The sequence below is a fragment of the Bos indicus x Bos taurus genome, chromosome 23 (genome assembly GCF_003369695.1).
Source record: "Bos indicus x Bos taurus breed Angus x Brahman F1 hybrid chromosome 23, Bos_hybrid_MaternalHap_v2.0, whole genome shotgun sequence".
Classification (NCBI taxonomy): domain Eukaryota; kingdom Metazoa; phylum Chordata; class Mammalia; order Artiodactyla; family Bovidae; genus Bos; species Bos indicus x Bos taurus.
The window spans coordinates 21,152,510-21,176,813 of record NC_040098.1 but is presented as its reverse complement, the minus strand read 5'-3'; the positions used below and the strand labels follow the sequence as shown (position 1 = coordinate 21,176,813).

General features: G+C 44.4%; 1 protein-coding gene across 6 annotated transcripts in view; it reads left to right on the top strand.

Moving 5' to 3' along the window:
* The window catches only part of ADGRF5 (adhesion G protein-coupled receptor F5), a 113,077-nt gene that overhangs the window by 49,205 nt on the left and 39,568 nt on the right, over positions 1 to 24,304 (top strand). For all 6 annotated transcript variants that reach the window (XM_027523972.1, XM_027523975.1, XM_027523971.1 and 3 more), the window contains exons 2-4: positions 6,036 to 6,161; positions 13,738 to 13,792; positions 23,959 to 24,129. In XM_027523972.1, the coding sequence (XP_027379773.1) occupies positions 6,060 to 6,161; positions 13,738 to 13,792; positions 23,959 to 24,129 (328 nt within the window). In that variant the 5' untranslated portion in view covers positions 6,036 to 6,059. The remainder of the gene's footprint in view (positions 1 to 6,035; positions 6,162 to 13,737; positions 13,793 to 23,958; positions 24,130 to 24,304) is intronic.

The window sequence follows — 24,304 nt, the reverse complement described above, 5'->3', positions numbered from 1 at the left end:
AGCTCTGCCTTCCCTTGTTGATGGTGACTGTTCAGGAGAACAATGTGCTCTCAGGGATGGTGGCCGAGCCTTCATCACAGTGGTTGGACAAGCTACCCTTGGCAACATCCACCAAGGGCTCAAGGGACAGCTAAACATCACCCTTTGGGATGTTTTGTTCCCTTTAAACAGGGATAAGGCTCTCCACCTATGGTCTTCTCCTTTGCCTGAAATTCTCTTTTCTTTCCCCCATCACATGTTTAAGCATTGCCAATCCTTCAGGGTCTGATCAGTGACCCTGGTCACTCCAAAATCCACCCAACTCCCCCAGGCCAACTTTTTCTAGTCATCTTATTACTTCACACTGCAGCTCACTTTCCCCACCAGGCTCATCTGTCCATGGAATTCTCCATGCAAGAATACTAGAGTGGGTTGCCGTTCCCTTTCCCAAGGGATCTTCCTGATCCTGGGATTGAAGCCAGGTCTCCTGCATTGCAGGTGGTTTCTTTACTGATTGAGCCACCAGTGAAGCCCCGGAGACAGGCCAAAATGGGGGCAATTCTTACTGTTACTTACTAGCTGGGCAACCTGAATAAGTCTAGTAACCTCTCTGAAAGCCTTAATTTTCTCATGCATGAATTAGGAGGAAACACCTACCTCCTAGTCTTATTGTGAGGCAAATTAAGTGAATGAACATACTTATAATTACATTTAGGGCAGTGTTTGGTTCCTAGTAGACATTTAGTAAATAGCATCTTTTAAACTCATATTTTTCTTTCAGTCTCTGTTTCATGCCTTCCTGATATGATTGAGAGCTTTTTCGAGCCAAGGACCATAACTGAGTTCATTTCGTGCATGCAAGTTAAGCATAACTTAGCACGATTTTAGGCCTATGGAACGTTCTGTGTTGTGTTGTAACTGTGCACCACATTTGATACTACGTGAAATATATGACACAACCTCAAATAACAGCCTTGGCTGCTGAATTGCATCAACTATTGGGTAAATCACCTCTGAGTCTATACTCCCATGAATCCATTCATTCATCCACCATTGATTGATTGCCTCCTAAATGCATTCCCCCTAAGATTCTGTTTCTACATAATTTCTTTAGTGGAGAGAGGACTATAGGGTTGTGATGGAAAGTGCCAGGAGTGTGGCTAGGGCAATGGGAAGCTGAAAGCTTGGACCTGCATACCTCAAACCTCCCTCGGCATCATAAACAGCTGGGGCGGATACAGACACACCCCCTCACTCCTGCCCCCACCAGAAATGCTAATTTAGTTGGTCTGACATGATGTTAAAACAACAAACAAATGAAGAGAGGAAACAAAGAAGTTCCCCAGGAGCTTATTCTGATGCGCAGGCAAGGATAAGAACCGTTTAAGCAGATGATGCTCAAGTACTCCAGGGAGCTTCCTTCTAGGGTGGTGCTACCCAGGGTGATGTTAAGGGGAGCAGTTGTGCTTGGACCCAAGCCAGGAGCGGAGACCTGAACTGGAGGAAGGAGGAGGAGGCACCTGGGCAGAGGGTAATCAAATGTGGGCTTTCCTTTACCTCCTGCCTTCTTTCTCCCCAGGAGGAACCAAGAAGAGTGTTAAGGCTGGGGTCCCCAGGGAAGAGGGGCTGAGGACACCTGAGAGCACAGGAGGGCAGAGCTGTGTAGAGCTTAGGAAATCATTTCCAGAACAAGCTTAACTATTACCCTCTATACACCAAGCTTGGAATCACAACTTGATCAGACCCCATAGATCTGGCCATTTCATGAACAGTCTTCTTAACTTGCAAGGTGTACAACCTCCTTGACCTCCTCCCACCCCTTCAATCAAAATTGGGCTGCTCAGGGCTGATGAAGGGATAGAGACCAGTTTATTTGAAGCCCTGGTTGTTTAGAAGATTTAGGAGAGCAGTTCCCTGATGTGTTTCAGGTCCGTTTCACAATGAATGTTCCTGGTGCATAATCCCTCTGAGAGAGAATGTGGTTTAAGACTGCTTCAAGTAATCTAGACCTTTGTCCTCCAAGAGCAGTAATGCTGAGAATCACGCCACTTCTTCCCGGCATATGATGTCAGGGTGCTTGGTTTCCCTCCCACATCTTCTAACTTCACAGACAGGAAAATAGAGTCTGAGGAACCAGGAAGTTGCTCATCCATCACAAGGTTACTGCTGAGCATGAGGTCATATCTCTCAGCTTTTTCTAAGACACAGCAGGCTCATATAGGTTGGTGAGTTTTAGTAGACTGTGCCCAGAATTTATAATTTCAAAGGATAAAGAAATTGGGAATGACATAAGATAATTCTCTTTTTCTGTCTCTGCTCATCGCTGAGTCTTTTAGTTGTTGTCTGCCATTTATGCTGGAGAAGGAAATGCCAACCCACTCCAGTACTCTTGCCTGGAAAATCCTGTGGACAGAGGAGCCTGGTGGGCTTCAGTCCATGGTGTCGCAAAGAGCCTGACATGACTGAGCACATTTATTCTAGGAATTTGGAATAAATAGGAACGTCTTGGGGATTTACAAAAAAAGGGGGAGCCCTACTCAAGATATATCACCTTGACGGTGAAATTCTACTCTGGGCTTTTCGTTGGATGGATTGGGAATTTTTTCCCATTAGCCAAGTTAAACAGCCTCCACTAGCTTCCTCACTGATAAAAACAGCTGGAGGGTTACTGAGACATTATTGATGTAGGTGAGAAAAGTTCACTTTCAGAACTCCTCCCAAACATAGCAGGAACCCTGAAAGTGGGACTGAGCTTCAGCTGGTATCCTTGTTCATATGGGTCAGGCTCATGCCATATTTGCTGTCAAATATTTTTAATATTACCTCTCTCTCAAAACAATGGCCTTCTTTCTTTAAGTGGAAGACCTTCCCTTTACCCTTATTATGTAACTGATGACTTATTTTGGGGGGCTCCAAAATCACTGCAGATGGTGATTGCAGCCATGAAATTAAAGGACGCTTACTCCTTGGAAGGAAAGTTATGACCAACCTAGATAGCATATTCAAAAGCAGAGACATTACTTTGCCAACAAAGGTCCATCTAGTCAAGGCTATGGTTTTTCCAGCGGTCATGTATGGATGTGAGAGTTGGACTGTGAAGAAAGCTGAGTGCCGAAGAATTGATGCTTTTGAACTGTGGTGTTGGAGAAGACTCTTGAGAGTCCCTTGGACTGCAAGGAGATCCAACCAGTCCATTCTGAAGGAGATCAGTCCTGGGTGTTCTTTGGAAGGACTGATGCTAAAGCTGAAACTCCAATACTTTGGCCACCTCATGGGAAGAGTTGATTCATTGGAAAAGACTCTGATGCTGGGAGGGATTGGGGGCAGGAGGAGAAGGGGACGACAGAGGATGAGATGGCTGGATGGCATCACCGACTTGATGGACATGAGTCTGAGTGAACTCTGGGAGTTGGTGATGGACAGGGAGGCCTGGCGTGCTGTGATTCATGGGGTCGCAAAGAGTCGGACACAACTGAGCAACTAAACTGAACTGAACTGAACTGATTCTACGCAGCTGTTATCTTTTTTCTGCATCCGGAGAACACCCACTTCCCCACAGTGTGGTCCTTTCTATAATTGTATTTCTGTTGAATTGTGATTCTGTGGCTACAAAATAGGTCAACAGAGAAAAAGATGTCAATTTAATCAAGAACTAAGTCCAAGGATGGTGGGGGAAGTTGGGGACGGCAGAAAGCATTGGCCAGTGGCTATTATACAAAGGGACCAGACATGACCATTTGAGGGGGGGGAGGTGTGACCATTTGGTCATTATCATGATCAAGGTAATCCTTGCTAGCTGTCAAAGGCCAATATTACAAAGTGATGAAAAGATGTGCAGTCAACTCCAATCCCTTTAATACCTCAGTCCCTTCCTGGCTCTCAAGTATTAAGGGAGACTCATTAACTATTCAGCTACTAAATTTTCTGTCCTTGATTAACTGCTTCAAAATGGAACCAGTTAGTACAGGCAGAAAGTGGATGCCTAAAAAGATTAAATTGCTTCTGAAATACTTGATTCGTCCCCCAGACAGTTGTTACCCCCAGGCTAAATCAGCCTGCTTCATACCCACCAAAGCCTACTGCTTTTCAACAAGGAATGAGTTGCTGCTTTCTCTATGGTAGATGCATCTGGCCTTAAATTTCTATTCCTGTAACCTAAATTGCGAAGCATTTTCCAAAAGCCATTGAGTTGCAGAATTAAAAAAATGTATTTCATTGCCAGATCTGCAAACTGGGTCAGTTTTCCAGGGCCTTATGCTTCCTTCTTTCCCCTTGGGGAAGAGGAAAAGGAGGCAGCCAACAACTGGTGATTGAAACATGATCCTTGCTGGCGTGTAAGTCTTGGCTGTCTCTCCGTGTGCCATCCTGTCCAAGTCCTCTGATGCTCATGGCAATGCCTGGGCCAATGCCTGCCCTTCCTGATGGCTGCCCTCTGGATTCCGCTAACTGTCACGGTGGTTCCACTGCAGCTGGCATCACTGAAGCTCTGCATGACTTTTAATTACATTTGAGCCTCAGAAAAGTCTGTGAGAGAGTTAGAGGAGGTCTAAGTATCCCTATTTCATAGATGGACAAACTGGATTCAGAGAAGATAAATGACTTATTCAAGGATACAATTAGATTAGGTTTTTTTTTCTATAATTTTGTTTATTTATTTATGGCTCTGTTGGGTCTTCATGCTGTACGGGCTTTTCTCTAGCTGTGGTGAGTGGGGCTACTCTTTAGTTGCAGCTTTCAGGCTTCTCATTGTGTGGCTTCCCTTGCTGCGAAGCACGGGCTTTGGTAGTTGCGGCACATGGGCTCCGTAGTTGTGGCTCCCAGGCTCCAGAGCACCAGCTCAACAGCTGTGGCCCACAGGCTTAGTTGCTCCATGCCACATGCGATCTTCCTGGACCAGGGATCAAACCCATGTCTCCTGCAGTTGGCAGGAGGATTCTTTACCACTGAACCATCAGGGAAGCCCCTGATGCAATTAGTTTGGTTCCTATCTCCTACCTCTTTGTCAAGTATTCTTTTCACAAAAATATGAATTTTAGAAAGTCACTAAGAAAAGAAAAGTAGTTTGTCCTGGTCCCTAGACGCATAGGATCTGGGATTATTCCATGTGATTCTCTACTTTTCAAATGCAACCGTGATTAATCTGGTCATCAAAAAAACCTTGTTATCATCACCAGCGTTGTAAAGAGATAGCAATCAAGAATCAATATATGATATAGTCTCTATTAATATTCTATGTTATATAGTCTAAAAATCTGTAAAATATATCTTGTATTTTTGTGACCAGTTCCAGGATTTTTCATACTAATAGGGCATAGCCCATTAACATGGGTCTTAAAGTCTATTTAGGGGCCTCCCTGGTGACTCAGTAGTAAAGAATCCACGGGCAATACAGGAGATGCGAGTTCAATCCCTGGGTCAAGAATATCCCCTGGAGAAGGGAATGGCAACCCATTCCAGTATTCTTGCCTGGGAAATCCCGTGGACAGATAAGCGTGGCGGGCTTTAGTCCATGGAGTTGCAGAAGAGTCAGACAGGACTTAGCGATGAAACGCACACAGAAAAGTCAGTTTAATAGATTGCTGCCAGGCTTAAAAGAAGACATAGGGTAAGAGAATAGAACAGCATTGAAATCGTCAGAGTGTGTTGCATGTAGCCAAAGGAAAGGACTGTTCTCTGAATCCTTTTGTTGATATGTACTGAACCATAATGTTAAAAGTATTTCATACTGAGTAGTCTTTCCTCTTTCTCTTTTCTCTTTCCTCTTCTCTCTCCTTCTCTCTGTCTCTAGGAAAGCTACCTAAAGATCTGCTATCTTTGATCCATTCGCAGGTACCATCCCCGGTCTTCCCCAGCCACCATCTCTCCTGATATTATCCTTTCATCAGGGTCTGGAGTGGACACTGTTTTCCACAGTTGATGTCTTTAAGCTCTTTCCTTTCTCCCCTCCCCTGAAAATGCCCATTTGCAGTGTGACCTTGGAGTCAGCATTTCCTAGTCCTTTTCTAAGTTTGATAAATAAACAACTCTATCTCTAAACCATCTTATTTCCATTTCAGGCAAGGCAACTCAAACTTGAAGACATGAAGTCCCCAAGGAGAACCACTTTGTGCTTTGTGATTATTGCCATTTATTCTTCCCAAGCTACACTGAGTTTGAATTTAGAGTCTATTGTTTATCATTCGGTGAGTAAATCCATGTCTGCTATATTTCCCTGTCACATTTTTTTCTGATTTCCTGGGAAAGTCATGGGCAGAAACTGCTTTACATAAATGTTCAGGGCCTTTGAGAACATGTTGCAAATGGGGGGAGGGAGTGGTGGGCCATAAATGGTATTCATCCGATAATAACACCCTGGGTACAACACGTCATACTCTGGAATCAGTGGTGATGTCAAGGGCTTCCCTCCTTAATGAATTTACCACTTCTAGGCTTGGAGCTCCACCCTATGAAACTGACAGCCCATTGATAAAGCAGATTTTGAGGGCTGAGCAGGACATGTGTCCTCAAAGGAATTTTTTTTTTAACCAGGAGCATCAGACTAAAACACATTTCAAGAGGTGTTAATTTGTGTCGTGTTATAATCACAGATCCATATACTTGAAAGGGCCATGGGTGATCACCCAAGCTTTTGTAAAACACATTAGCCTGGTTGTTTGGTCCTTGGGAAGTTAATGGGAGTTTAGCTCACCCCCTTGTTCCTTGTGGGAATCACTGGGATCTTCTTTCCTTAGGCTACTCCATGCACCAAAGCGGGACATATTACTGGTTATGAAATCTCATGGGACAGATGTGATTCTCTCTGTCAGCTTTTTCGTCTGTAAAATAATGAAAATAATAGTATTGATTTACTGCTTGCTACGAGAATTAAATTAGTTAATATTTACAAAATGCTTTAGACTAGTGCCTTACACATGTAAAAAGGCCTTATCAGTGTTCGCTATTATCATTTCTCTTCTTGTATTTTTTTCTACTGGCTTTTCAAAAAGATATTTCAGTGCTACTTCATTCGATCTGTCACGACTGTTAGAGTTTTTCATTGATAGATTTTAGCATCAGAAAACGTCTCCTCTCTTCCTGGTTGGAGATTTTCAATTTTAATTCTCTGTCCTCTATTCATTCCAGTTGTCGGTTCTGTTTTTGCGTTTGTGTTTGCGTGATCTTTATTCTCTATTTTTTGTGTAGCTTTTAGTATATTCCTTTGCTTTACTGGTTCTTTTATAAACAATGCACGTTTGAGATTCTTTTCTTTTAACCTGTGGAGAAGGCAATGGCACCCCACTCCAGTACTCTTGCTTGGAAAATCCCATGGACGGAGGAACCTGGTAGGCTACAGTCCTTGGGGTCGCAAAGAGTCGGACACAACTGAGCGACTTCACTTTCTGTCTTTCTTTTAATCTGACTGTGATTGGGGAGTATAATTTATTCACATTTGATGTCATTTAAAATTCTTGCTCTTACTTTCAGGATTTTTTATGGGTTTATGCATTTCTTTCCTCTTTTTCGTTTCTGTATGTTTCTTTGTTTGACCTAGGTCTTGTCTTTTTATTTATTTCTCTCATAATTTGGGAAGTATACTTTGTGTCTCTTCTTCCAAATTGCAATATGCCGGATACAACCCTTGTGATTCTATGCAGCAGCTTGCTCTTATAAATAGAAGATGGAAACATTACTTTTCCCGAGGATGTGCATGGTCAGTACAGAAGTCTACTTACCCCATGCATATGGGGAGAAAGCCAGAGACTGACCTGATCAATGGGGTCAGCCTTGTCTCTGTTCTGGAGATTCCCAGCATTCCTGGCTACAGCGATGCCCTTCCACTGTGCCAGCTCTACCTTCGCAAGCATCCATAACAAAGCTCCTCCGTCAGCCTGGTGGACCAGGATATCTTCCTGGATATTCCCACCACCATCCTAAAGGGCCCCACTTTCCTCCTTTAGATATGCCTTCAAGATATAATATTTTCATCCAGTTCGGAGGCTGAAGAACTCCATTGGAGACATGCCCTTGAAACTGCCTTATCAGCTTATACGGCCCTAGGCTGCCACTCAGCTCCCACTTCTACTATTGTAACAGTACACACGGATTGTCACCATTTTTAAGTGTACATTTCAGTAGTGTTAAATACATTCACACTGTCACACAATCCATCTGCAAAACCATCTTGCAAAACTGAAACTCTGTATCTATTAAACAAACCCCCCTCAGCCCCCCGACATGACCCCAGCTCCTAGAACTCACTGTTCTACTTTCCAACTCCATGATTTTGATGACTCTTGAGTACGTCATACAAGTGGAATCATACAGTATTTGTCTTTTTGTGACTGGCTTATTCACTTAGGGTAAAGTGCTAAAAACGTATCTGTTGTATTAATAGTATGCATCAGAATTTCCTTCCTTTCTTAAGTCTGAATAAGGATCCATTGTATGTATATCCTACGTTTTGTTAATCTGTTTATCTATCAATGCACATTTGGGTTCCTCTCACCTCCTGGCTGCTGTGAACAATGCTGCTCTGAATATGGGGGAGCAAATACAGTGTGAAAGCTTTTTGAAGTGTGATTGATGATGTAGCTTCTCAAACTTCAATGTGTGCATGAATCCAGCTGGGAACCTTCTTAAAGTGCAAATTTCAGCTCAGGAAGTCTGAGGGTGGGGCTCTGGGTGTTGCCTTCTGACTAGTTACTCTTGTTCCCGTCCCAGTGGTCACACTGGGAGCAGCAAGTCTGCAGATTCTCAAAGCTGGGATCAACCCTGAGTCCAAAGCCCCGCTCTGACGCTCACTAACTTCGGAAATTTCATCTCCTTTTTTCATCTCCCTGAACCTGTTTTCTCACATAATATGAGAAATAAATAGTGTCTCATTCTTCAGCTTCTTCAGGATTACATGTTCTCAGATATACATGGCTTAGCATCATGATTGGCACACAGCAAATGCATAAGATTTGGTGGTTATTTTTACTATTCTGGTACAAATAAACCTGGGTTCACATGCCCAGGGAGAAGATATTTTAACGGGATCCTTGCTGAGACAATTGAGGCAAAGATGCAAAACTGGGTGAGATCTGTGACTATTTATTTGTCATCTGGCTCCCTGGTTTTTTGGGGTTTTTTTTTTGCACTTCTAAAAATGCCATCTCTCATTCCTGACTGTCTGCTCCCTCTTCAGGCCACTCCCCCACCCTCCCATTACTTGTAAAGTTCAACAAGTGGGGCATTTCCTGGAATCGGTGACCTTGTATCTTCTGACTGAAGCTTGGCAAACAGGAAATCCTTTCTGGGCAGAGCTGGTCATTGTCCTCCCATACCCATCTGAGTACCTTTCCATGGACAGGCAGAGGCTGTGGTTTTTGTCTGAAATAGTACTCAGCATTAAGAGACGCTGGCAGGATCTGTGTGCAGCCTCATAGTTCCCCGAACTGGGGTGACATGAGACTCAGGCAGGCAAGACTGTACCCCAGTGAGCCCAGGCCAGATGGGCACATGGGCTGTCAGCACTGCCAGAGATGCATCACGTTTTTCACATTCCTTGTTTTTCAAAATGTGAGAAACCAAGGCTTGGAATGAATGAATGACTTTTCCAGTTAGAGAGAAGAAAAGGCAGAGGGATCAGTTCTTGGTGTGACTCCAACACCTGCCTTCTTGAAATCCAGGCCCCATGACCTGGCAGTCTAACTCTCGGTGCTTAGTCAAATCTGGGTGGCTGAGGGTCTTTGCCCCCACCCGCATCACCAGTGAACAACAGCTCAGAGGCTTCAGTGCTTTTAGATGTTTTCCCTCCCTCTTTTCCCAATGATTGTTGTTCAGTCACTAAGTCGTGTCTGACTTTTTGCAACCCCATGGACTGCAGCACGTCAGGCCTCCCTGTCCCCCACTGTCTCCTGGAGTTTGTCCATTGAATCGATGATGCTATCCAACCATCTCATCCTCTGCTGCCCTCTTCTCCTTTTGCCTTCAAACTTTCCCAGCCTCAGGGTCTTTTCCAGTGAGTTGGCTCTTTGGCCAACAGGAGGCCAAAGTATTGGAGTTTCAGCTTCAGCATCAGTCCTTCCAATGAATATTCAGGATTGATTTCCTTTAGGATTGACTGGTTTGATCTCATTGTTGTCCAAGGGACTCTCAAGAATCTTCTCCAGTACCACAATTCAAAAGCATCAATTTTTTGGCACTCAGCCTTCTTTATTGTTCAACTCCTACATCTATACATGACTACTGGAAAGATCATAGCTTTGACTGTACGGACCTTTGTCAGCAAAGTGATATCTTTGCTTTTTAATACACTGTCTAGGTTTGTCATAGCTTTCCTTCCAAAAAGCAAGCAACTCAATGATTACAGGGTTTAAAATCAAAAGTCAGTTATTCTCATAAAAAGTTGTGAGAAATAAAAAGTTATTCCTCACTGAACAGCGGAGCCAGTAGGCGATAGCTATGTGGAAGCAGTACTTAATAGAGGTGTTCCATGAAAGTTTCAGATAATCACCATGAAGATTCAAGAAGTAGTTAAAGAGCAGAGGTTCTAAAAAACTGGCCTCCTGTCCAGGGATGCGCCGGTTAAAAAAGCAGTTTTCTTTACCCTATTTGAGACCTGCTAAATCTGATTGGGGGAGGGAAGGGAGAGGACTCTCACGCTCATGAAGATTAGAAGTGCTCTACAAGAGAGGACTGAAATGTACCTTGATTTTAACCCACAGTTGCCAGTGGCAAGTCATTAATTCTCTAGCGACCCCTGGAAAATGGAGGAAATGAAACCTTGGCCTGCTTCCCAAAGGTGACCTCTGGTAGTCACCTTCTCCTGGGCTGAGTCCCCCTGCAGCAAGCCCACAAACAGTGAACAGAGAAAGCTTCCTGGTGGCTCCCCCTACCTCCCCCGAATCCCAGGGAGGATGGAGGCAGGAAGACAGCCAAAGAACCTTTCTTTCTACCCAGGCTCAGCGCCAGAGCAGACTCCTGGGCAAGCCGGGCAGGAACCAGCCCTATACATCAACTTTGTTATTTCTTGGTCCGTTCACATCTCGGTAGAGCTGAGATAACCTCACGGCAAAGGAGGCAGCACCTGAACTTGCACATTCCAAACATCAGTCATCATTCCTCTGTTCACTTCTTCAAGAACATTTGCGGACTCTCAGGTCCCTTCACATTTCCTGTGGACATTAATACTAGTCGCTGAAAAGAAGGCAGGGGTGGAAGAGGCAATAGAGAAGAGACAAAGTACTGGTTAAGAGAGACGGGGTCACCGAGAGGAACCCAGTTTCCCCGTGCTTTCCCAGGATATCGCTTGGCAAGATGCTGCTGTGCCTGTGTGGATAAGTGCAGACTTAGGAGGAAGGTTAGCTGGGTTTGAGTACCGATTCTGCCATTTCAAGGCCATGTGACCTTAGGCAAGTTATTTGACCTCTCCGCACCTGTGTTTTCTCATCTGTGAAATGCAGATGATAACAGTATCTACACCTTAGATTGTCATGAGGATAAAATAAACAAGCACACACCAAGCACTTAACAGTGCCTGGCACCGGGTGTTGAAGACGTTTTCGGAACCATTCTTCTTGATATCGTTAAGATGGGAGATAACTAGAAAAAAATGGCAGAGACCATGGAGGGCAAAACAAGCTCTGTCTCAGGTGGTGCTCTCTGGTAAGGGGCGGCGGGGGTGAGGGGAGGGAGTTCAAGGTAAACTACACACCCTGGAGGGCGGGGGTTATCTGGCTCCTCTACTGAGACTTAAAAGAAGTTTGGGATGGGAAACTCATTGTAGGAAAACTCACTTGGAGGCAGGGATGAACTAGGAGCCCCATATCAGGTCAGATCAGATCAGATCAGTCGCTCAGTCGTGTCCGACTCTTTGCGACCCCATGAATCACAGCACGCCAGGCCTCCCTGTCCCTTACCAACTCCCGGAGTTCACTCAGACTCACGTCCATCGAGTCAGTGATGCCATCCAGCCATCTCATCCTCTGTCATCCCCTTCTCCTCCTGCCCCCAATCCCTCCCAGCATCAGAATCTTTTCCAATGAGTCAACTCTTCACATGAGGTGGCCAAAGTACTGGAGTTTCAGCTTTAGTATCATTCCTTCCAAAGAAATCCCAGGGCTGATCTCCTTCAGAATGGATTGGTTGGATCTCCTTGCAGTCCAAGGGACTCTCAACAGTCTTCTCCAACACCACATCAAAAGCATCAATTCTTCGGCACTCAGCCTTCTTCACAGTCCAACTCTCACATCCATACATGACCACTGGAAAAACCATAGCCTTGACTAGACGAACCTTTGTTGGCAAAGTAATGTCTCTGCTTTTGAATATGCTATCTAGGTTAGTCATAATTTTCCTTCCAAGGAGTAAGTGTCTTTTAATTTCATGGCTGCAGTCACCATCTGTAGTGATTTTGGAGCCCAGAAAAATAAAGTCTGACACTGTTTCCACTGTTTCCCCATCTATTTCCCATGAAGTGGTGGGACCAGATGCCATGATCTTCGTTTTCTGAATGTTGAGCTTTAAGCCAACTTTTTCACTCTCCACTTTCACTTTCATCAAGAGGCTTTTGAGTTCCTCTTCACTTTCTGCCATAAGGGTGGTGTCATCTGCATATCTGAGGTTATTGATATATCAGGTCAAGGTGAGGTTATAAGCTTCAGAGCTGGCAGTGAGCCCAGCAGCAAAGCCAATCAATGTCAGTTCTTAAAGAAGCCACGTGTTGACAGTAGATGAGCTTTATGGAGATGAAGCAAGTGGTTTATGCAGTCGGGGGGGCAGGGGTGTTCTGTGTGAATGGTGCCCCCAGAACAGTGTGATGCCGTGCCCCAGAATAGCACTTACTATGTCTCTAAAGCTATTCTAGTGTTCTACATTGATTAATCATTTGCTCCTCACAACAACCTCAGGAGGCAAGCTATTTGTATCTGTATACTACAGGTGAGTGCTGAGGCACAGAAAGGTTAAGTAACTTGCTCACGGTCACACAGCCATTTTATGGAAGAGCTAGGATTTGAATCAATGTCTGCAGAGTACTTAATTCTTAACTATCATACTATATGATATAACTAATGCTTTTAAGAGCTTAGTATATTCCACATTGCAGTTGGCTTAATTCTCGTAACAGTTCTATGAGGTCGGCACTATTATTCCATTTTACAGAAAAGAAAACTGAGGCTCAAAGAGACTAAGTAACTTCCTCAAAGTCGCAGGCGAGTAAGGGGCACAGCTCTGTACCCTAACAGTCTGGCTCTAGAGCTGGGTCTCAAAGGCCTTGCCCCAGAAAGCAACCATAAGACCATCTAGGAGTAAAAGGGCTAGAGAAGGAGAAAATAATTTCTAAACATGCATAACCTAAATAGTCCCAAGGCCACAGAAATACTGGGGTGGGGACAGGCTGAGTGAGTGCAGAGGAGAGGTCGTGAGACTCGTCTGAAATGCCGCCCGAATGACTCAGGATTCAAGCCCCAGTGCAATGGAGAACAGCATAATTTATACTTCTTGACAGGCCTCAAGCTGCAGGAACTCTGAGACTCAGATAGGCTGATTTCTTCCGCTTCTGGATCTAGTGACTGGTCTATAAAAAGTCAATGCCAAGGTCATATCCCAGAGGCCAATCCATCGCGTCTTCCCTACCCTCCCATTGCTGGTGGCCCGCCATTCACAGGGCATGAGGTATTGACCCAGAGCCAGCAGCCCTACGCTCAGCTTGAACATTCCCGGGCCTGTGAGCAGAAAACCATCATGAAAAGACATTGATAACACTCACTGACTATTTTTAAAATGTTCTTTCAGCTTCTCCATGAACATGAACTAATGGAGGAGGATCCAGTAAGACAAAAACGAGCTGGTATGTAAACATTTCCTTGACTGTCTTTTCTAGTAAGTCCCATCAAACAGCATGTGTTGTAACTTTTTGAAACACTGGTATCTACATGATTCGGTCTCCAAGCGCCTCAGGGTTCAATTTCTAGAAGTAACTGCGAAGGCGCTCCATTCTCTGTCAAATGATATTAAAGGGATCTTATCAATACCCTCCATCCAAGTGTCCTGTCCCATCACCACTCCTCAGATCCCGAAGATTACCCCATGGCCCTTCCCCCAGCAGCCCTGTACCACCACCAAAAAGCCACTTCTCTCCTCTCAACCCAGCAGCATTGCCTCTTTTCTTTTTCCTTTTTCTTTTAATCTTGGCTCCTTTCACTCCTCACTTAGTCTCAGGGATCAATTTAACCACTAGACCCAAGTCCTCTGTTTCCCATTCCAATTTCCTCACTAAATTCCAAAGAAGAGGTCTGGGAAACACAGGGCTCTGCCTTTTGGAGGGTCGGGGGCAGGTGAGAGCTGTGAACACCTGCATGATGAGCCTCAGTGTCCCCTCTCCCATGTGAGACCTGGGGCAGGTGGGTCTGTCTGGAGGCTACATTTTCCAAGGACCAGATCCTCCTTCCATCACAACAATCTTGCTATAGCATCAACTGGATGCTGTTATTTCCCTGCATAAATCCGATCATCCTCTCACATATCTCTGTATCTGCGAGAGTCACAGAGTCAGCATCCCACCCACCATGCCCCCTTTGCTTGTCTGGGGAATCAATTCACATGGATTCGTGTCTTAGAAGCTCTTCCATCAATTTCCCCAGACAGGGAGGGGCTGTTTTCCTGGGTTCCCATTATCCGTGACACATCCTCATGGCCCAACATCTATCCCAAAGCACTGCAATTCTTTAGCTTCCTGTTTGCCACTCACAGGGGACATGAGCCCCCTTGAACCCTCTTCCTCTCTGTAGCCTGGCCAGTAGCCCAATGTCTCAACAGACCAGTGAACAAATAAAGAGAGGGCGTGTCTCTGTCATAGCCACTTGTGTGAATTCAGAGGCTGTGTCCCTTTTCGCTAAGAGTCTGCTGGCTTTGCGGCTAGACCAACCATCTAGAAACTTCTTAACTTGTAGCACTAGGATTAAATCATGACTTGTTCTTTTCAGTCTTGCGGTAGGAAAGAGACATTAGGCTGACAGGGAGAGCAAGCTTGCCCAGAGCGCAGGATAGAGGTATCTGGTGGACCCTTCACAGGCCATAACCAGATCCGACTGTTACCCAGTGCCTGAAATGAGAATTCGATTACATTGTTAATAAACTATCAAAATGCTCACTGAAAGTTTATACTGTTGTTCTTCTCTCCTTCCCTTTCTTTTCTGTTTTAGCCTGGTTTTATACCCCTATGGGATTCTCACTCACCCTCCTCCTTGCGTTCCCTGAAGTGATCCACAGCAGGGGTCTCCAGCCTCCAGGATCTAATGCCTGATGATCTGAGGTGGAGCTGATGTAACAATAATAGAAATCAAGAAAAAAGTGAAAGTGTTAGTTATTCAGTCGTGTCCAACTCTTTGCGACCCCATGGACTGTAAACACCCAGGCTCCTCTGTCCATGGGATTCTCCAGGCATGAAGATTGGAGTGGGCTGCCATTCCCTTCTCCAGAGGATCTTCCCAACCCAGAGCGAACCCAGGTTTCCTGCTTTGCACACAGATTCTTTACCATCTGAGCCATCAGGGAAGTCAAGTGCACAATAAATCATTCCAAAACCAACCCCCACCCCCCGACCCCAGTCCGTGGAAAACTTGTCTTCCAAGAAACCAATCCCTGGTGCCCAAAAGGGTGGGGACCACTGGTCTACAGCGCAGACTGCACTTCCTGTGCTTTAAAACAAGTACCATCATCTCTACTCCATCCCTGACAGCCCCTTGAACCCTCCCGTCCCCGTGACAGCAACAGGCCAACGAGGTCCCCAGTCAAATATTTTGAAAGACTTCTCTTCCTAAAATCAAACCACTTGCGTTAAGTCCCAGCTCCAGTCCCTGCCAGCTTCCTCAGGGATGGTTGGTGACCCCACAGCTGGAAAAGTAACATCTTCCTGCACTTCCAACTATTTGTGACCCTTGGTGATAGCCTGAGAGATCAGCCGTCAGGGAGGAAACCACTTCCACGTCTAGGAATTTGACATTCCACAGTTTTTCCAGACACGCTTTCATTAAAAACGATCACGGCAATGATAAATCACCAGGAGAACATGTTTTCTGTTTTTTTAAATATGTGGTCCTGTGCTCTTGGGTCTCTGGAGTCATTTTGGAAGTGTTAATGACTCAGCTCATCACCTGCAACAGATGGTTTGGCTTTGGTACTTTTACAAATCACTGAAGCAAGAACGGATCATGGAAAGTCCCAGGCACTAGGTCACGGATACTCAGGATGTAAGCTGCAGTTAAGAGCATCGCACCCCCGGAAAACTAGGAAAGCAACAGGAATGTTAAATCCAACAAAGGCCACACAGGAATGTCTGTGTTCTGGAGGCTTAATACCAACAGAGGCAAACAGAGGTTTCAAGAGAAAGAATTCTTAAAAGGAATTTTCTTTTGAGGCACTGGAACAAATATTTAGAGCTTTAAGTTTTGAGATAGAAATCACCTTTCAAGAGAGGATCAATACTCATATTTCTTCTGAGCTATAGACTTCTTCCTCCATCACTTATTATGTGTCAAAAATCTATCACACATACCCAAACCCACATATAGATACATACATACAAATATGTGCGTATGCATGCTTTGTCATCCAATCGTGTCCAACTCTTTGCAATCCCATGGACTGTAGCCCACTAGGCTCCTCTGTCCATGGAATTTCCCAGGCAGGAATACTGGAGCAGGTTACTTTTCCTACTCCAGGGGATCTTCCCGACCCAGGAATGAAATTGCATCTCTTGTGTCTCTTGCATTGTCAAGCAGATTCTTTACCAACTGCGCCACCTTGGAAACCCACATACAAATCTCCAGATATATTATTACTATACAGGAGTTGAGAGAATTAAATAATATTTAGTACATATTGTTCAATATTAATAACATTATCTAGAGGGTACTTGTTTTGTTTGTTTTAATGTTTCTTTAATTAAAACAAATGTAACTGACTTTTAATAAAAATGTTGTGTCTGAAAGAGCCCAAACTATACTTGGTGCAGAGAAGATTTCATATAACTCCTGAAAGCAGAAGGATGGATGCCATGATATTATCATTTTAGGAAAATTCTTTCAAAACTCTGTTAAGGAAAAGAAGCCTGAACAAAAACCCAGAGGCCAGAGACAAGAATAGCAGAATACTTCCTGTTAGAGCAGAGTGGTTCTTGGGGAGCAGAGAAAAAAAAACACTGGTCAGAGTATTCAGAATTCTGCCTCAGTTCAACCAGGACGTGGATTCCATACCAGCTGAGAGGCTCGCAGAGAGAGAACTGGTGGAAGCCATTGGAATTTGCCAGATGGTTATGGCTGAAGGAATTAGGTGAAGTCAGCGCTGGGAGACCAGCGAGGATGCTCAGCAGTGCTGAACATCATGGGCCAGGTCTCTGGAATGACCTAGGAAAGGGACAAAGGGAACACTTGTGTAAGACATTTTGAGAAATGAGTCCAAAGGACCTGGGGACAGGCTTGACATAGGGGTAACAGGGAATACACAGACCTGGGTAACTGGGAAGGTGGAGGCAATAAGCAGAAGCCAGAGCTGGAATGAAAATCTTATTTTGGAAACATGCCAGTCAGCTGGAAACTTAGTCTTTATGCGGATTGAAAGCAGAAGTTTTTGGGACTTCCCTGGGGGCCTAGTGGTTAGGGCTTCATGCTTCCACTGTGGCAGTGTGGGTTCCATCCCCGGTTGGGAACTAAGATCCCACATGCAGCCAAAAACAAACAAATAACTAAAGTGCCTGGATGGCCTGACTTAAAAGTATTTGCTAAAAAAAAGTTTCTTGTTGGTTGGAAATAATACAAATGTATCCTCCACATCAGCTGTCAAGTTCCCCAAGCCAGATTTTTGAGGTTAACTGGGAACGTGTCTCGGGTCCTAGACTGAAGAGTCCACATTGGTTCTTCTTTGGCTTCAGAAGAAACGGCTGGTGGGAGAAGACACTGGGAGAAAGGGAGCCCCAGGATGTCCTGACCCTGAGCTGGAGGCGCTTCTGTCTTCGTGCCTGTTCAGGGAGAGTGAGGTTCCTACCAGGTTGGGTTGCCAGCTGCCAGCCTGGAAATCCTGAACTTTCTGTAGATCTGCAGTCCAGGTGTGGCTGGCTCTTTTTGATCTGGGTTCAGGAAATGCAGTGCCTTCTCCAGGCTGGGGAAGAGATTTGCAGGTTCTCCTGACACTCATCTTCCGTATGATAACTTGTGGCGTTTCAGGCTCTGAGCCGGCAGTGGTGGTGGCAGAGTAAGGAGAAAGCAGCGCTGGTGTGCTCTGCCTGTTTGTTTGCTTCCCTAACTCAAAAGGGAGACCTGGTTAGAACAGAATCAGAGGTTTTGTTGACCTGCCAGCAGACATGTGCATAAATGATAATCCTCATTATGATCAGTATTATTATTTCTACACGCTGTTTCAAAGTGGCTACTATATGCCAGGCTGTTTGTTAGGGGTCTTCATACCTCAGCTCCTTAGCAACAATTGAGCAGAGAAAATAGTGCTCTGTTTATAAACAACCAAAACTTGGCTCACAGAGTTCAGTAGCCTCCCAGGTAAGAGGACATTTATCTCAGCCCTGGCTCCAAGTCCAAGTTCATAGTTACAAGTCATAGTTTTCAACTTGTGTTTCTGGCTCTTGCCTGTGAGATTCCACGCCATGGCTTGTTTTGTTTTTTTAACAAAAAATTCTCTCCAACATGTATTTAGTATGTATTTATCGAATGCCTTTTGGGCACCAAGAACATAAAACTCACTGCCTGCCTGCTGTCAACTTTTAATCTGGTTATGAGGATAGGGTATAAAGTTTGTAATATGGAAAGCAGAGTCATCACACAATGGGAGTCTGCAAAAGGCAAAGCTACTGCCAAGGAAGTAGTAGCAGCTACAGAGAAATAGGTCTGAACTAGATGTAAGTTACTAACAGAACTGACTAATGATGGGCTGGGCCACTTACACCAAGGCGAGTTTGATGTCATGCGAAGTATTCAAGCCAATCTAATAAGTACTTGACAGGAATGTTTATAGAGGGCATCTGAAGAGTGGTTATCCAAAATGATCCTTAAAATACTCAAACAACTTCACAATGCCTTGATTCTGTGAGTCCTCGGGTCAGTGAGCACCCGTGGGCTCAAAGAGTGACCAGGTTGAGGCCTGGAAGAAGGAGCAACTATGGGACGGAAGAAGGGAGGGAGGAGGGAGCTCCAGGCAGAGGGAATTCCAGGAGACTGATGGTGGTCTGGGGCTTCTTCTTGTGCATATATTGCAGGAGGAAACTGAGATCTCGCTAGCATATTTAGAGGAAGGTTATGTAGCTGTGATTCTCAGAGCAGCTTTATTGAGTAAGGGGCACTATACCACTGTATATGGTGCTGACTTTGATTATTCGGGTGTATAACAAGCGACCAGAATTGACTCTTTTCTTTAGACCGCACAGCCCAATGTTTTAAGCCATAGTGCTGCCCACCCCCCCCACCCCACCCATCCGCAACTGCCCCTGGGGTTCTGGCAGTTTTCCCCTGTGTGAACAAACCTTTCTAAAGGCTAAAGGGAGAACCAGGATCTTTGATTCTCCACTGACAATGCTTTAGTAGAGCCAGACGATGCTGCCAGACTGCCACCTACTAGACCATGTTAGGAAACAAGCAGAACAGGTAGCTTTTAATATTTACCTGCTACAGGACTAAGGGGGAGAAACCAGAGAGCCAAATCTTCCATAATAAAAAGGCGTGGTCCCTGTTGGTCAAGAGAAAACCAGAGTGAACCCATTTTTCCTGGGCAAAGTCAGCAGGCTCGTTCTATTGCAGGTGGGAAATTGATATATGCATTGACTTAGTCTCTGACTTCTGAAGGAGCCATAATTCCCAGTGAAGTGGTCAGGCGAAAATCGCATCATTGGCTTAAACAGCTGTGATTAAGACCCAGAACTGTGTGTCACAGTTTGTGGCCAGCTTTCCAGAAATGTCTCTTTAAGATAAGTGCTGTGTGGCGGGCAGTGATTTATGGGAAAGGAGAGGGGAAATCCTGGCTGGTTTGTGCTTTCCAGGGCCAATGAGAGGCCTGCATCTGTGACACTGATGATCTGCCTTCCACTGGGGTATCCGTGAGTCCATGAGAATTCAGACAAACAATACCAGGATGAAGGAGCTCAAGACAAAACACACTGAACTGTCTGGAATCAGGTGGCCCAGAGGCAGGCGAGGAGCACAGAAGGGCATCTAAAATGTACACTTAGTGTGGAGGCATGGTCGTGTTCCTTCTGGGTCCCTTGTAGCCTTGGCAGGACCACCAGCTTCGCTGTCCCAAGCTCGGAAGCCCTTAGGTTTGGAGGAGGCAAAGAGGACAGAGAGTGGTCTTTCGACCGCAAAGCATGCCCCCTGACCCCACCCTCTGCAGTCATGCTGATCCTGAGCATCTGGGCTTTGTCCCTTAAATTCAGGTACTCTCCCTGGGGCATTACAGGGGCTGGAGGCCCAGTGGTGTTTCTGTGTTCTGTTTGCCCATGGCACCATGATACTCTATACGGGGAGAAATGACCCAAATCAGGACGGGCATCTTCTTCAGCCCAGGCTACAGATTTCTGGACCTAACTGATAAAGATTCTACCTTGACTCACCTGAGTTGAGGCTCCAAAGTATTTGTGTGTAGAATTCCCTACCTGTGGTGATCATCAGCCAGGGGTGGGGACCACTGGAATAGATGATTCTCAAGGACCAGCCTGTACACAGCTTTCTGAGTTACTATGCCTGAGTTCTTGAGCCTGTTTGAAGAACTGACCATTTTCAAGAAGACATTTCTCTATTAAAATTTCCCCATCCTTAGTCTCTGGAGAATCACTGCTCAGGCTGAGGGTTATTCTGAAACTCCCTTAGAAGTTGTCAAGAACATAAAACATGGATGAGGAGAAGAGGGTTTCAGAGGCTGGTGCTTTAGTGATTACTTGCACAGGGACTTCCCTGGCAGTCCAGTGGTTAAAACATCGTGCTCCCACTGCAGGGGGCATGGGTTCAATCTCTGTTCAGGGAACTAAGATCCTATATGCTGCTCAGCAAGGCAAAAAAGAAAACGGACACAGATGCCATAGACTATAACTCACTAGAGTCACAGGAACAGTCCTCATTGGAATATACTTTCAGAGAGCTATTTTATTATTCGTTTATTTTCATATTTATGTATTTAAATATTTATTTATTTGTCTGTGTCGAGTCTTAGTTGTGGCACATGGGATCTTCTTGAGTCATGTAGGATCTTTCTAGGTGGCACACAGACTCTCTAACTGTGGCACAGGCTTGGTTACTCTGTGGCATGTGGGATCTTAGTTCCCAGACCAGGAATCGAACCCCCATCCTCTGCATTGCAAGGCAGATTCTTAACCACTTGACCATCAGGAAAGTCCCCTCTTAGTAGTATTTTAGGCTTTTGGCTCAGCTTCTTGTAGGGTCTCAGCAGAAGAACTACCTTGGTTTCAGTGGGGAATGATGACGTCCAGGAATTACCATGTGCTTTTCAAGTACATGCTTGTTCTCTGAGCATGTAGAGAAAGGTGGGCTCAGGGATGAATTACACTAACTGCCTTTAGGCAGGCACTGAAATCATGCTGGGATTAGACCCTGGGAGACAAAGATGCAGGTGATGAAGTGGGTGATGTGGGATTGTTACTGACCTCACTTATCAGAAAAGCAGCTACTGTCCAGGAAATCCTGTTTACATTCATTCATGGGAGGGGAGTAGACTGACCACAGCAAAGAGGATCCTGGAGCTTCTGAATCCTCTGGAAAGCATAAACATGGCTGCATTACCTTTCAGGAAAAGAATGTGCTCTCAAACAGACCTTGCAAATATCATGCAGCCACCATTGCAAATGTTCCTAGCAGACAACATACAGGTTAGGATCGCTCAGGAGAAGACTAGCAGTCCTTCCAGGAAGCTTGCTTTTCATCATAGAATCATTTGCAAATCAGAAAGAAAACAGGAAACTTCAAGATATGCCGTAGTATCATGACAGACTGAGATTCCATTCTAGGTTTTAAAAGTCACTGTGTTCTACTTGTAAATACATGTTTATATGGAAGAAACAGCTTAAGAGGCATTTGTAATTTTAAGAAAATGTGCACAGACATTTTTAAAGGGTTGAGTTAGTTATAGCAAGTTGATGAATGCCAAAAAGAAATAATTCTCAACAAGGTTGATAAGTAAAACCAAACTCCTAGAAAAACAGAGTTTACACCTCTAAGTGGACAAATACTACCATTTTCTGCAATAAACATTTATCAGTTGGAGTTTCCCATAGTAAATGTATTTCATTTTAGGTTTGCACATAAATAATCCTTGGAATATTTAAAACAAATCTTACAATATTATGAGAGACATTCTTTGCCCTTTTAGAAAACAGATATAGAATTTTAATGTTAAGGTTTTAGATTTATATATAACATATCATGTATATTTATATATTATCATTTTATATATCATATATATTATTTTAAATATATATAGTCATATATATGATATATCATACTTCCAGATTTTACATTTTTGCAGATTTTACTTATATTTTAAAAGGAAAAATTTTACAAGTATTCATTAATCTTTTCCTTACTTGACCAGCAAAATAAAATAAGCCACAACTTGTCTTCTCAAGGCATCTGTATAAAAAGATTCTCCTATTCTCTAAAGGCTCTGCATTAGCTACCAACCAAGCCCATGGCTTCTGTTCCAGTTATGTATTTCAGCCAAGAGTGAACCACAGGTTCTGTCTATGACAAAAAGGTGAATCTGAGACTCAACTCAGAAGTCACAGGTTTAACAAGAATCTACTGGACATGAATTTATTACGTGCTGGGCTCCATGCCAGATGGAGTGGGTAAGGCCATGAGAAGTGAAAGAAGCAGTTTCTGCCCCTAAGAAGCTTACAGCCAGTGTTCCAGATGTGATGCAATAGTGGAAACCACGAAGGCACCTTCCGGTAGATCTATTGTCTGGCTTGCCTGGTGTGGGAAGCAGACGCATCTAGAATGCCTTCCAGGCAACCAGTTTGGAGACAATTTGAAAAAACAATGAATTGCTGAAGGTCTCTTTTATTTTACTTTCCAATTTGCCAATTTTGCTTTTGTTGAGTGTCTATCATGTTCTGGACAAGGGAGATACAGAGTGAGAACAAAGAGTCCACAGTGCGTGCACAGGCTAAGAACAAAGGGAATTAACTAGTGGCTTTTTCCAGAGGTCTTCAAACCATGCATCCTTGAGCTCTCAAAACACGTGCATGACCGTTGAGCGATGTCAGAAATGTACTGACTCATTCTGGTGAGTCAGGACTCTGGCTTTGATTGTCTAGACAGTTGCCAAGTTCCCCTGCTGGGTCTCCCTGCTTCTATTCTTGTCTCATTAGAGTCTGTTCTCACACAGCCTTGGACATCAAAGAGGGGTTATGAGAATGGAGAGGACGGACAAGTTCTCATCTTGGTCTGTGAAGCTCTCAAATGCCTGGAGACCACAGTGCTGATACCAGTTAGATCTATTTCATTTCTCCTCTAAATAGCAAAATCATAGAGAGGAAGCCCATGAAGGGAGGACTTGGTGGTGATTAGTAAACAAACTTCTCTTTCTCAGTAAACAAACATAAAATAAAAATGTTTATTAGAAATTCTTAAAGGGTGATGAGTTCTTAAAGGCATCCACGTGTCTCCATCATTGGTTTTTTAAAAATGTTTTATGTTGGTGTATAGTTGACCTTCAGTGTTGTGTTAATTTCAGGTGTACAGCAGAGTGATTCAGTTATACATATACATATATCCATTCTTTTTCAGACTCTTTCCCCCTATATGTTATTACAGAGTATTGAGTAGAGTTCCCCGTGCTATATGGTAGAGTCCTTGTTGGTTATCTACTTTATACATAGTAGTGTGTATATGCTCATCCTAAACTCCTAAGTTTCATTGGCTTTAAGTTCTAAAATGTCAGTGTGTTCTCTCTCCTCCCCACATGGTATGTGCTCACAGCCTTTGTCTGCTTTCTTTCCAGTTGCCATAAGCAGCCCTGCAGCTCAAGAGTTCACCGTCGATGTTGAGATCAGTTTTGAAAATGCCTCCTTCCTGGAACCTATTAAAGCTTATTTGAACAACCTCAGTTTTCCAATTCAAGGGAATGACACTGACCTAGCTACTGACATTTTGAGCATCGAGGTGTCAACAGGTGAGTAAAAGGCCTATTGCTTGAAAGAGGAGGATTGAACTAATCAGAAGAAACTACTCTGGGCTGCTTGGGAATGTGGGGTGTGGAGGGGAGCAGCCTGGGAAGAGTGAACCTCAGACAGGAGGCAATGGATGGGTGGGTGAGGAGACTTACTGACCCAATATTCATATCTTAG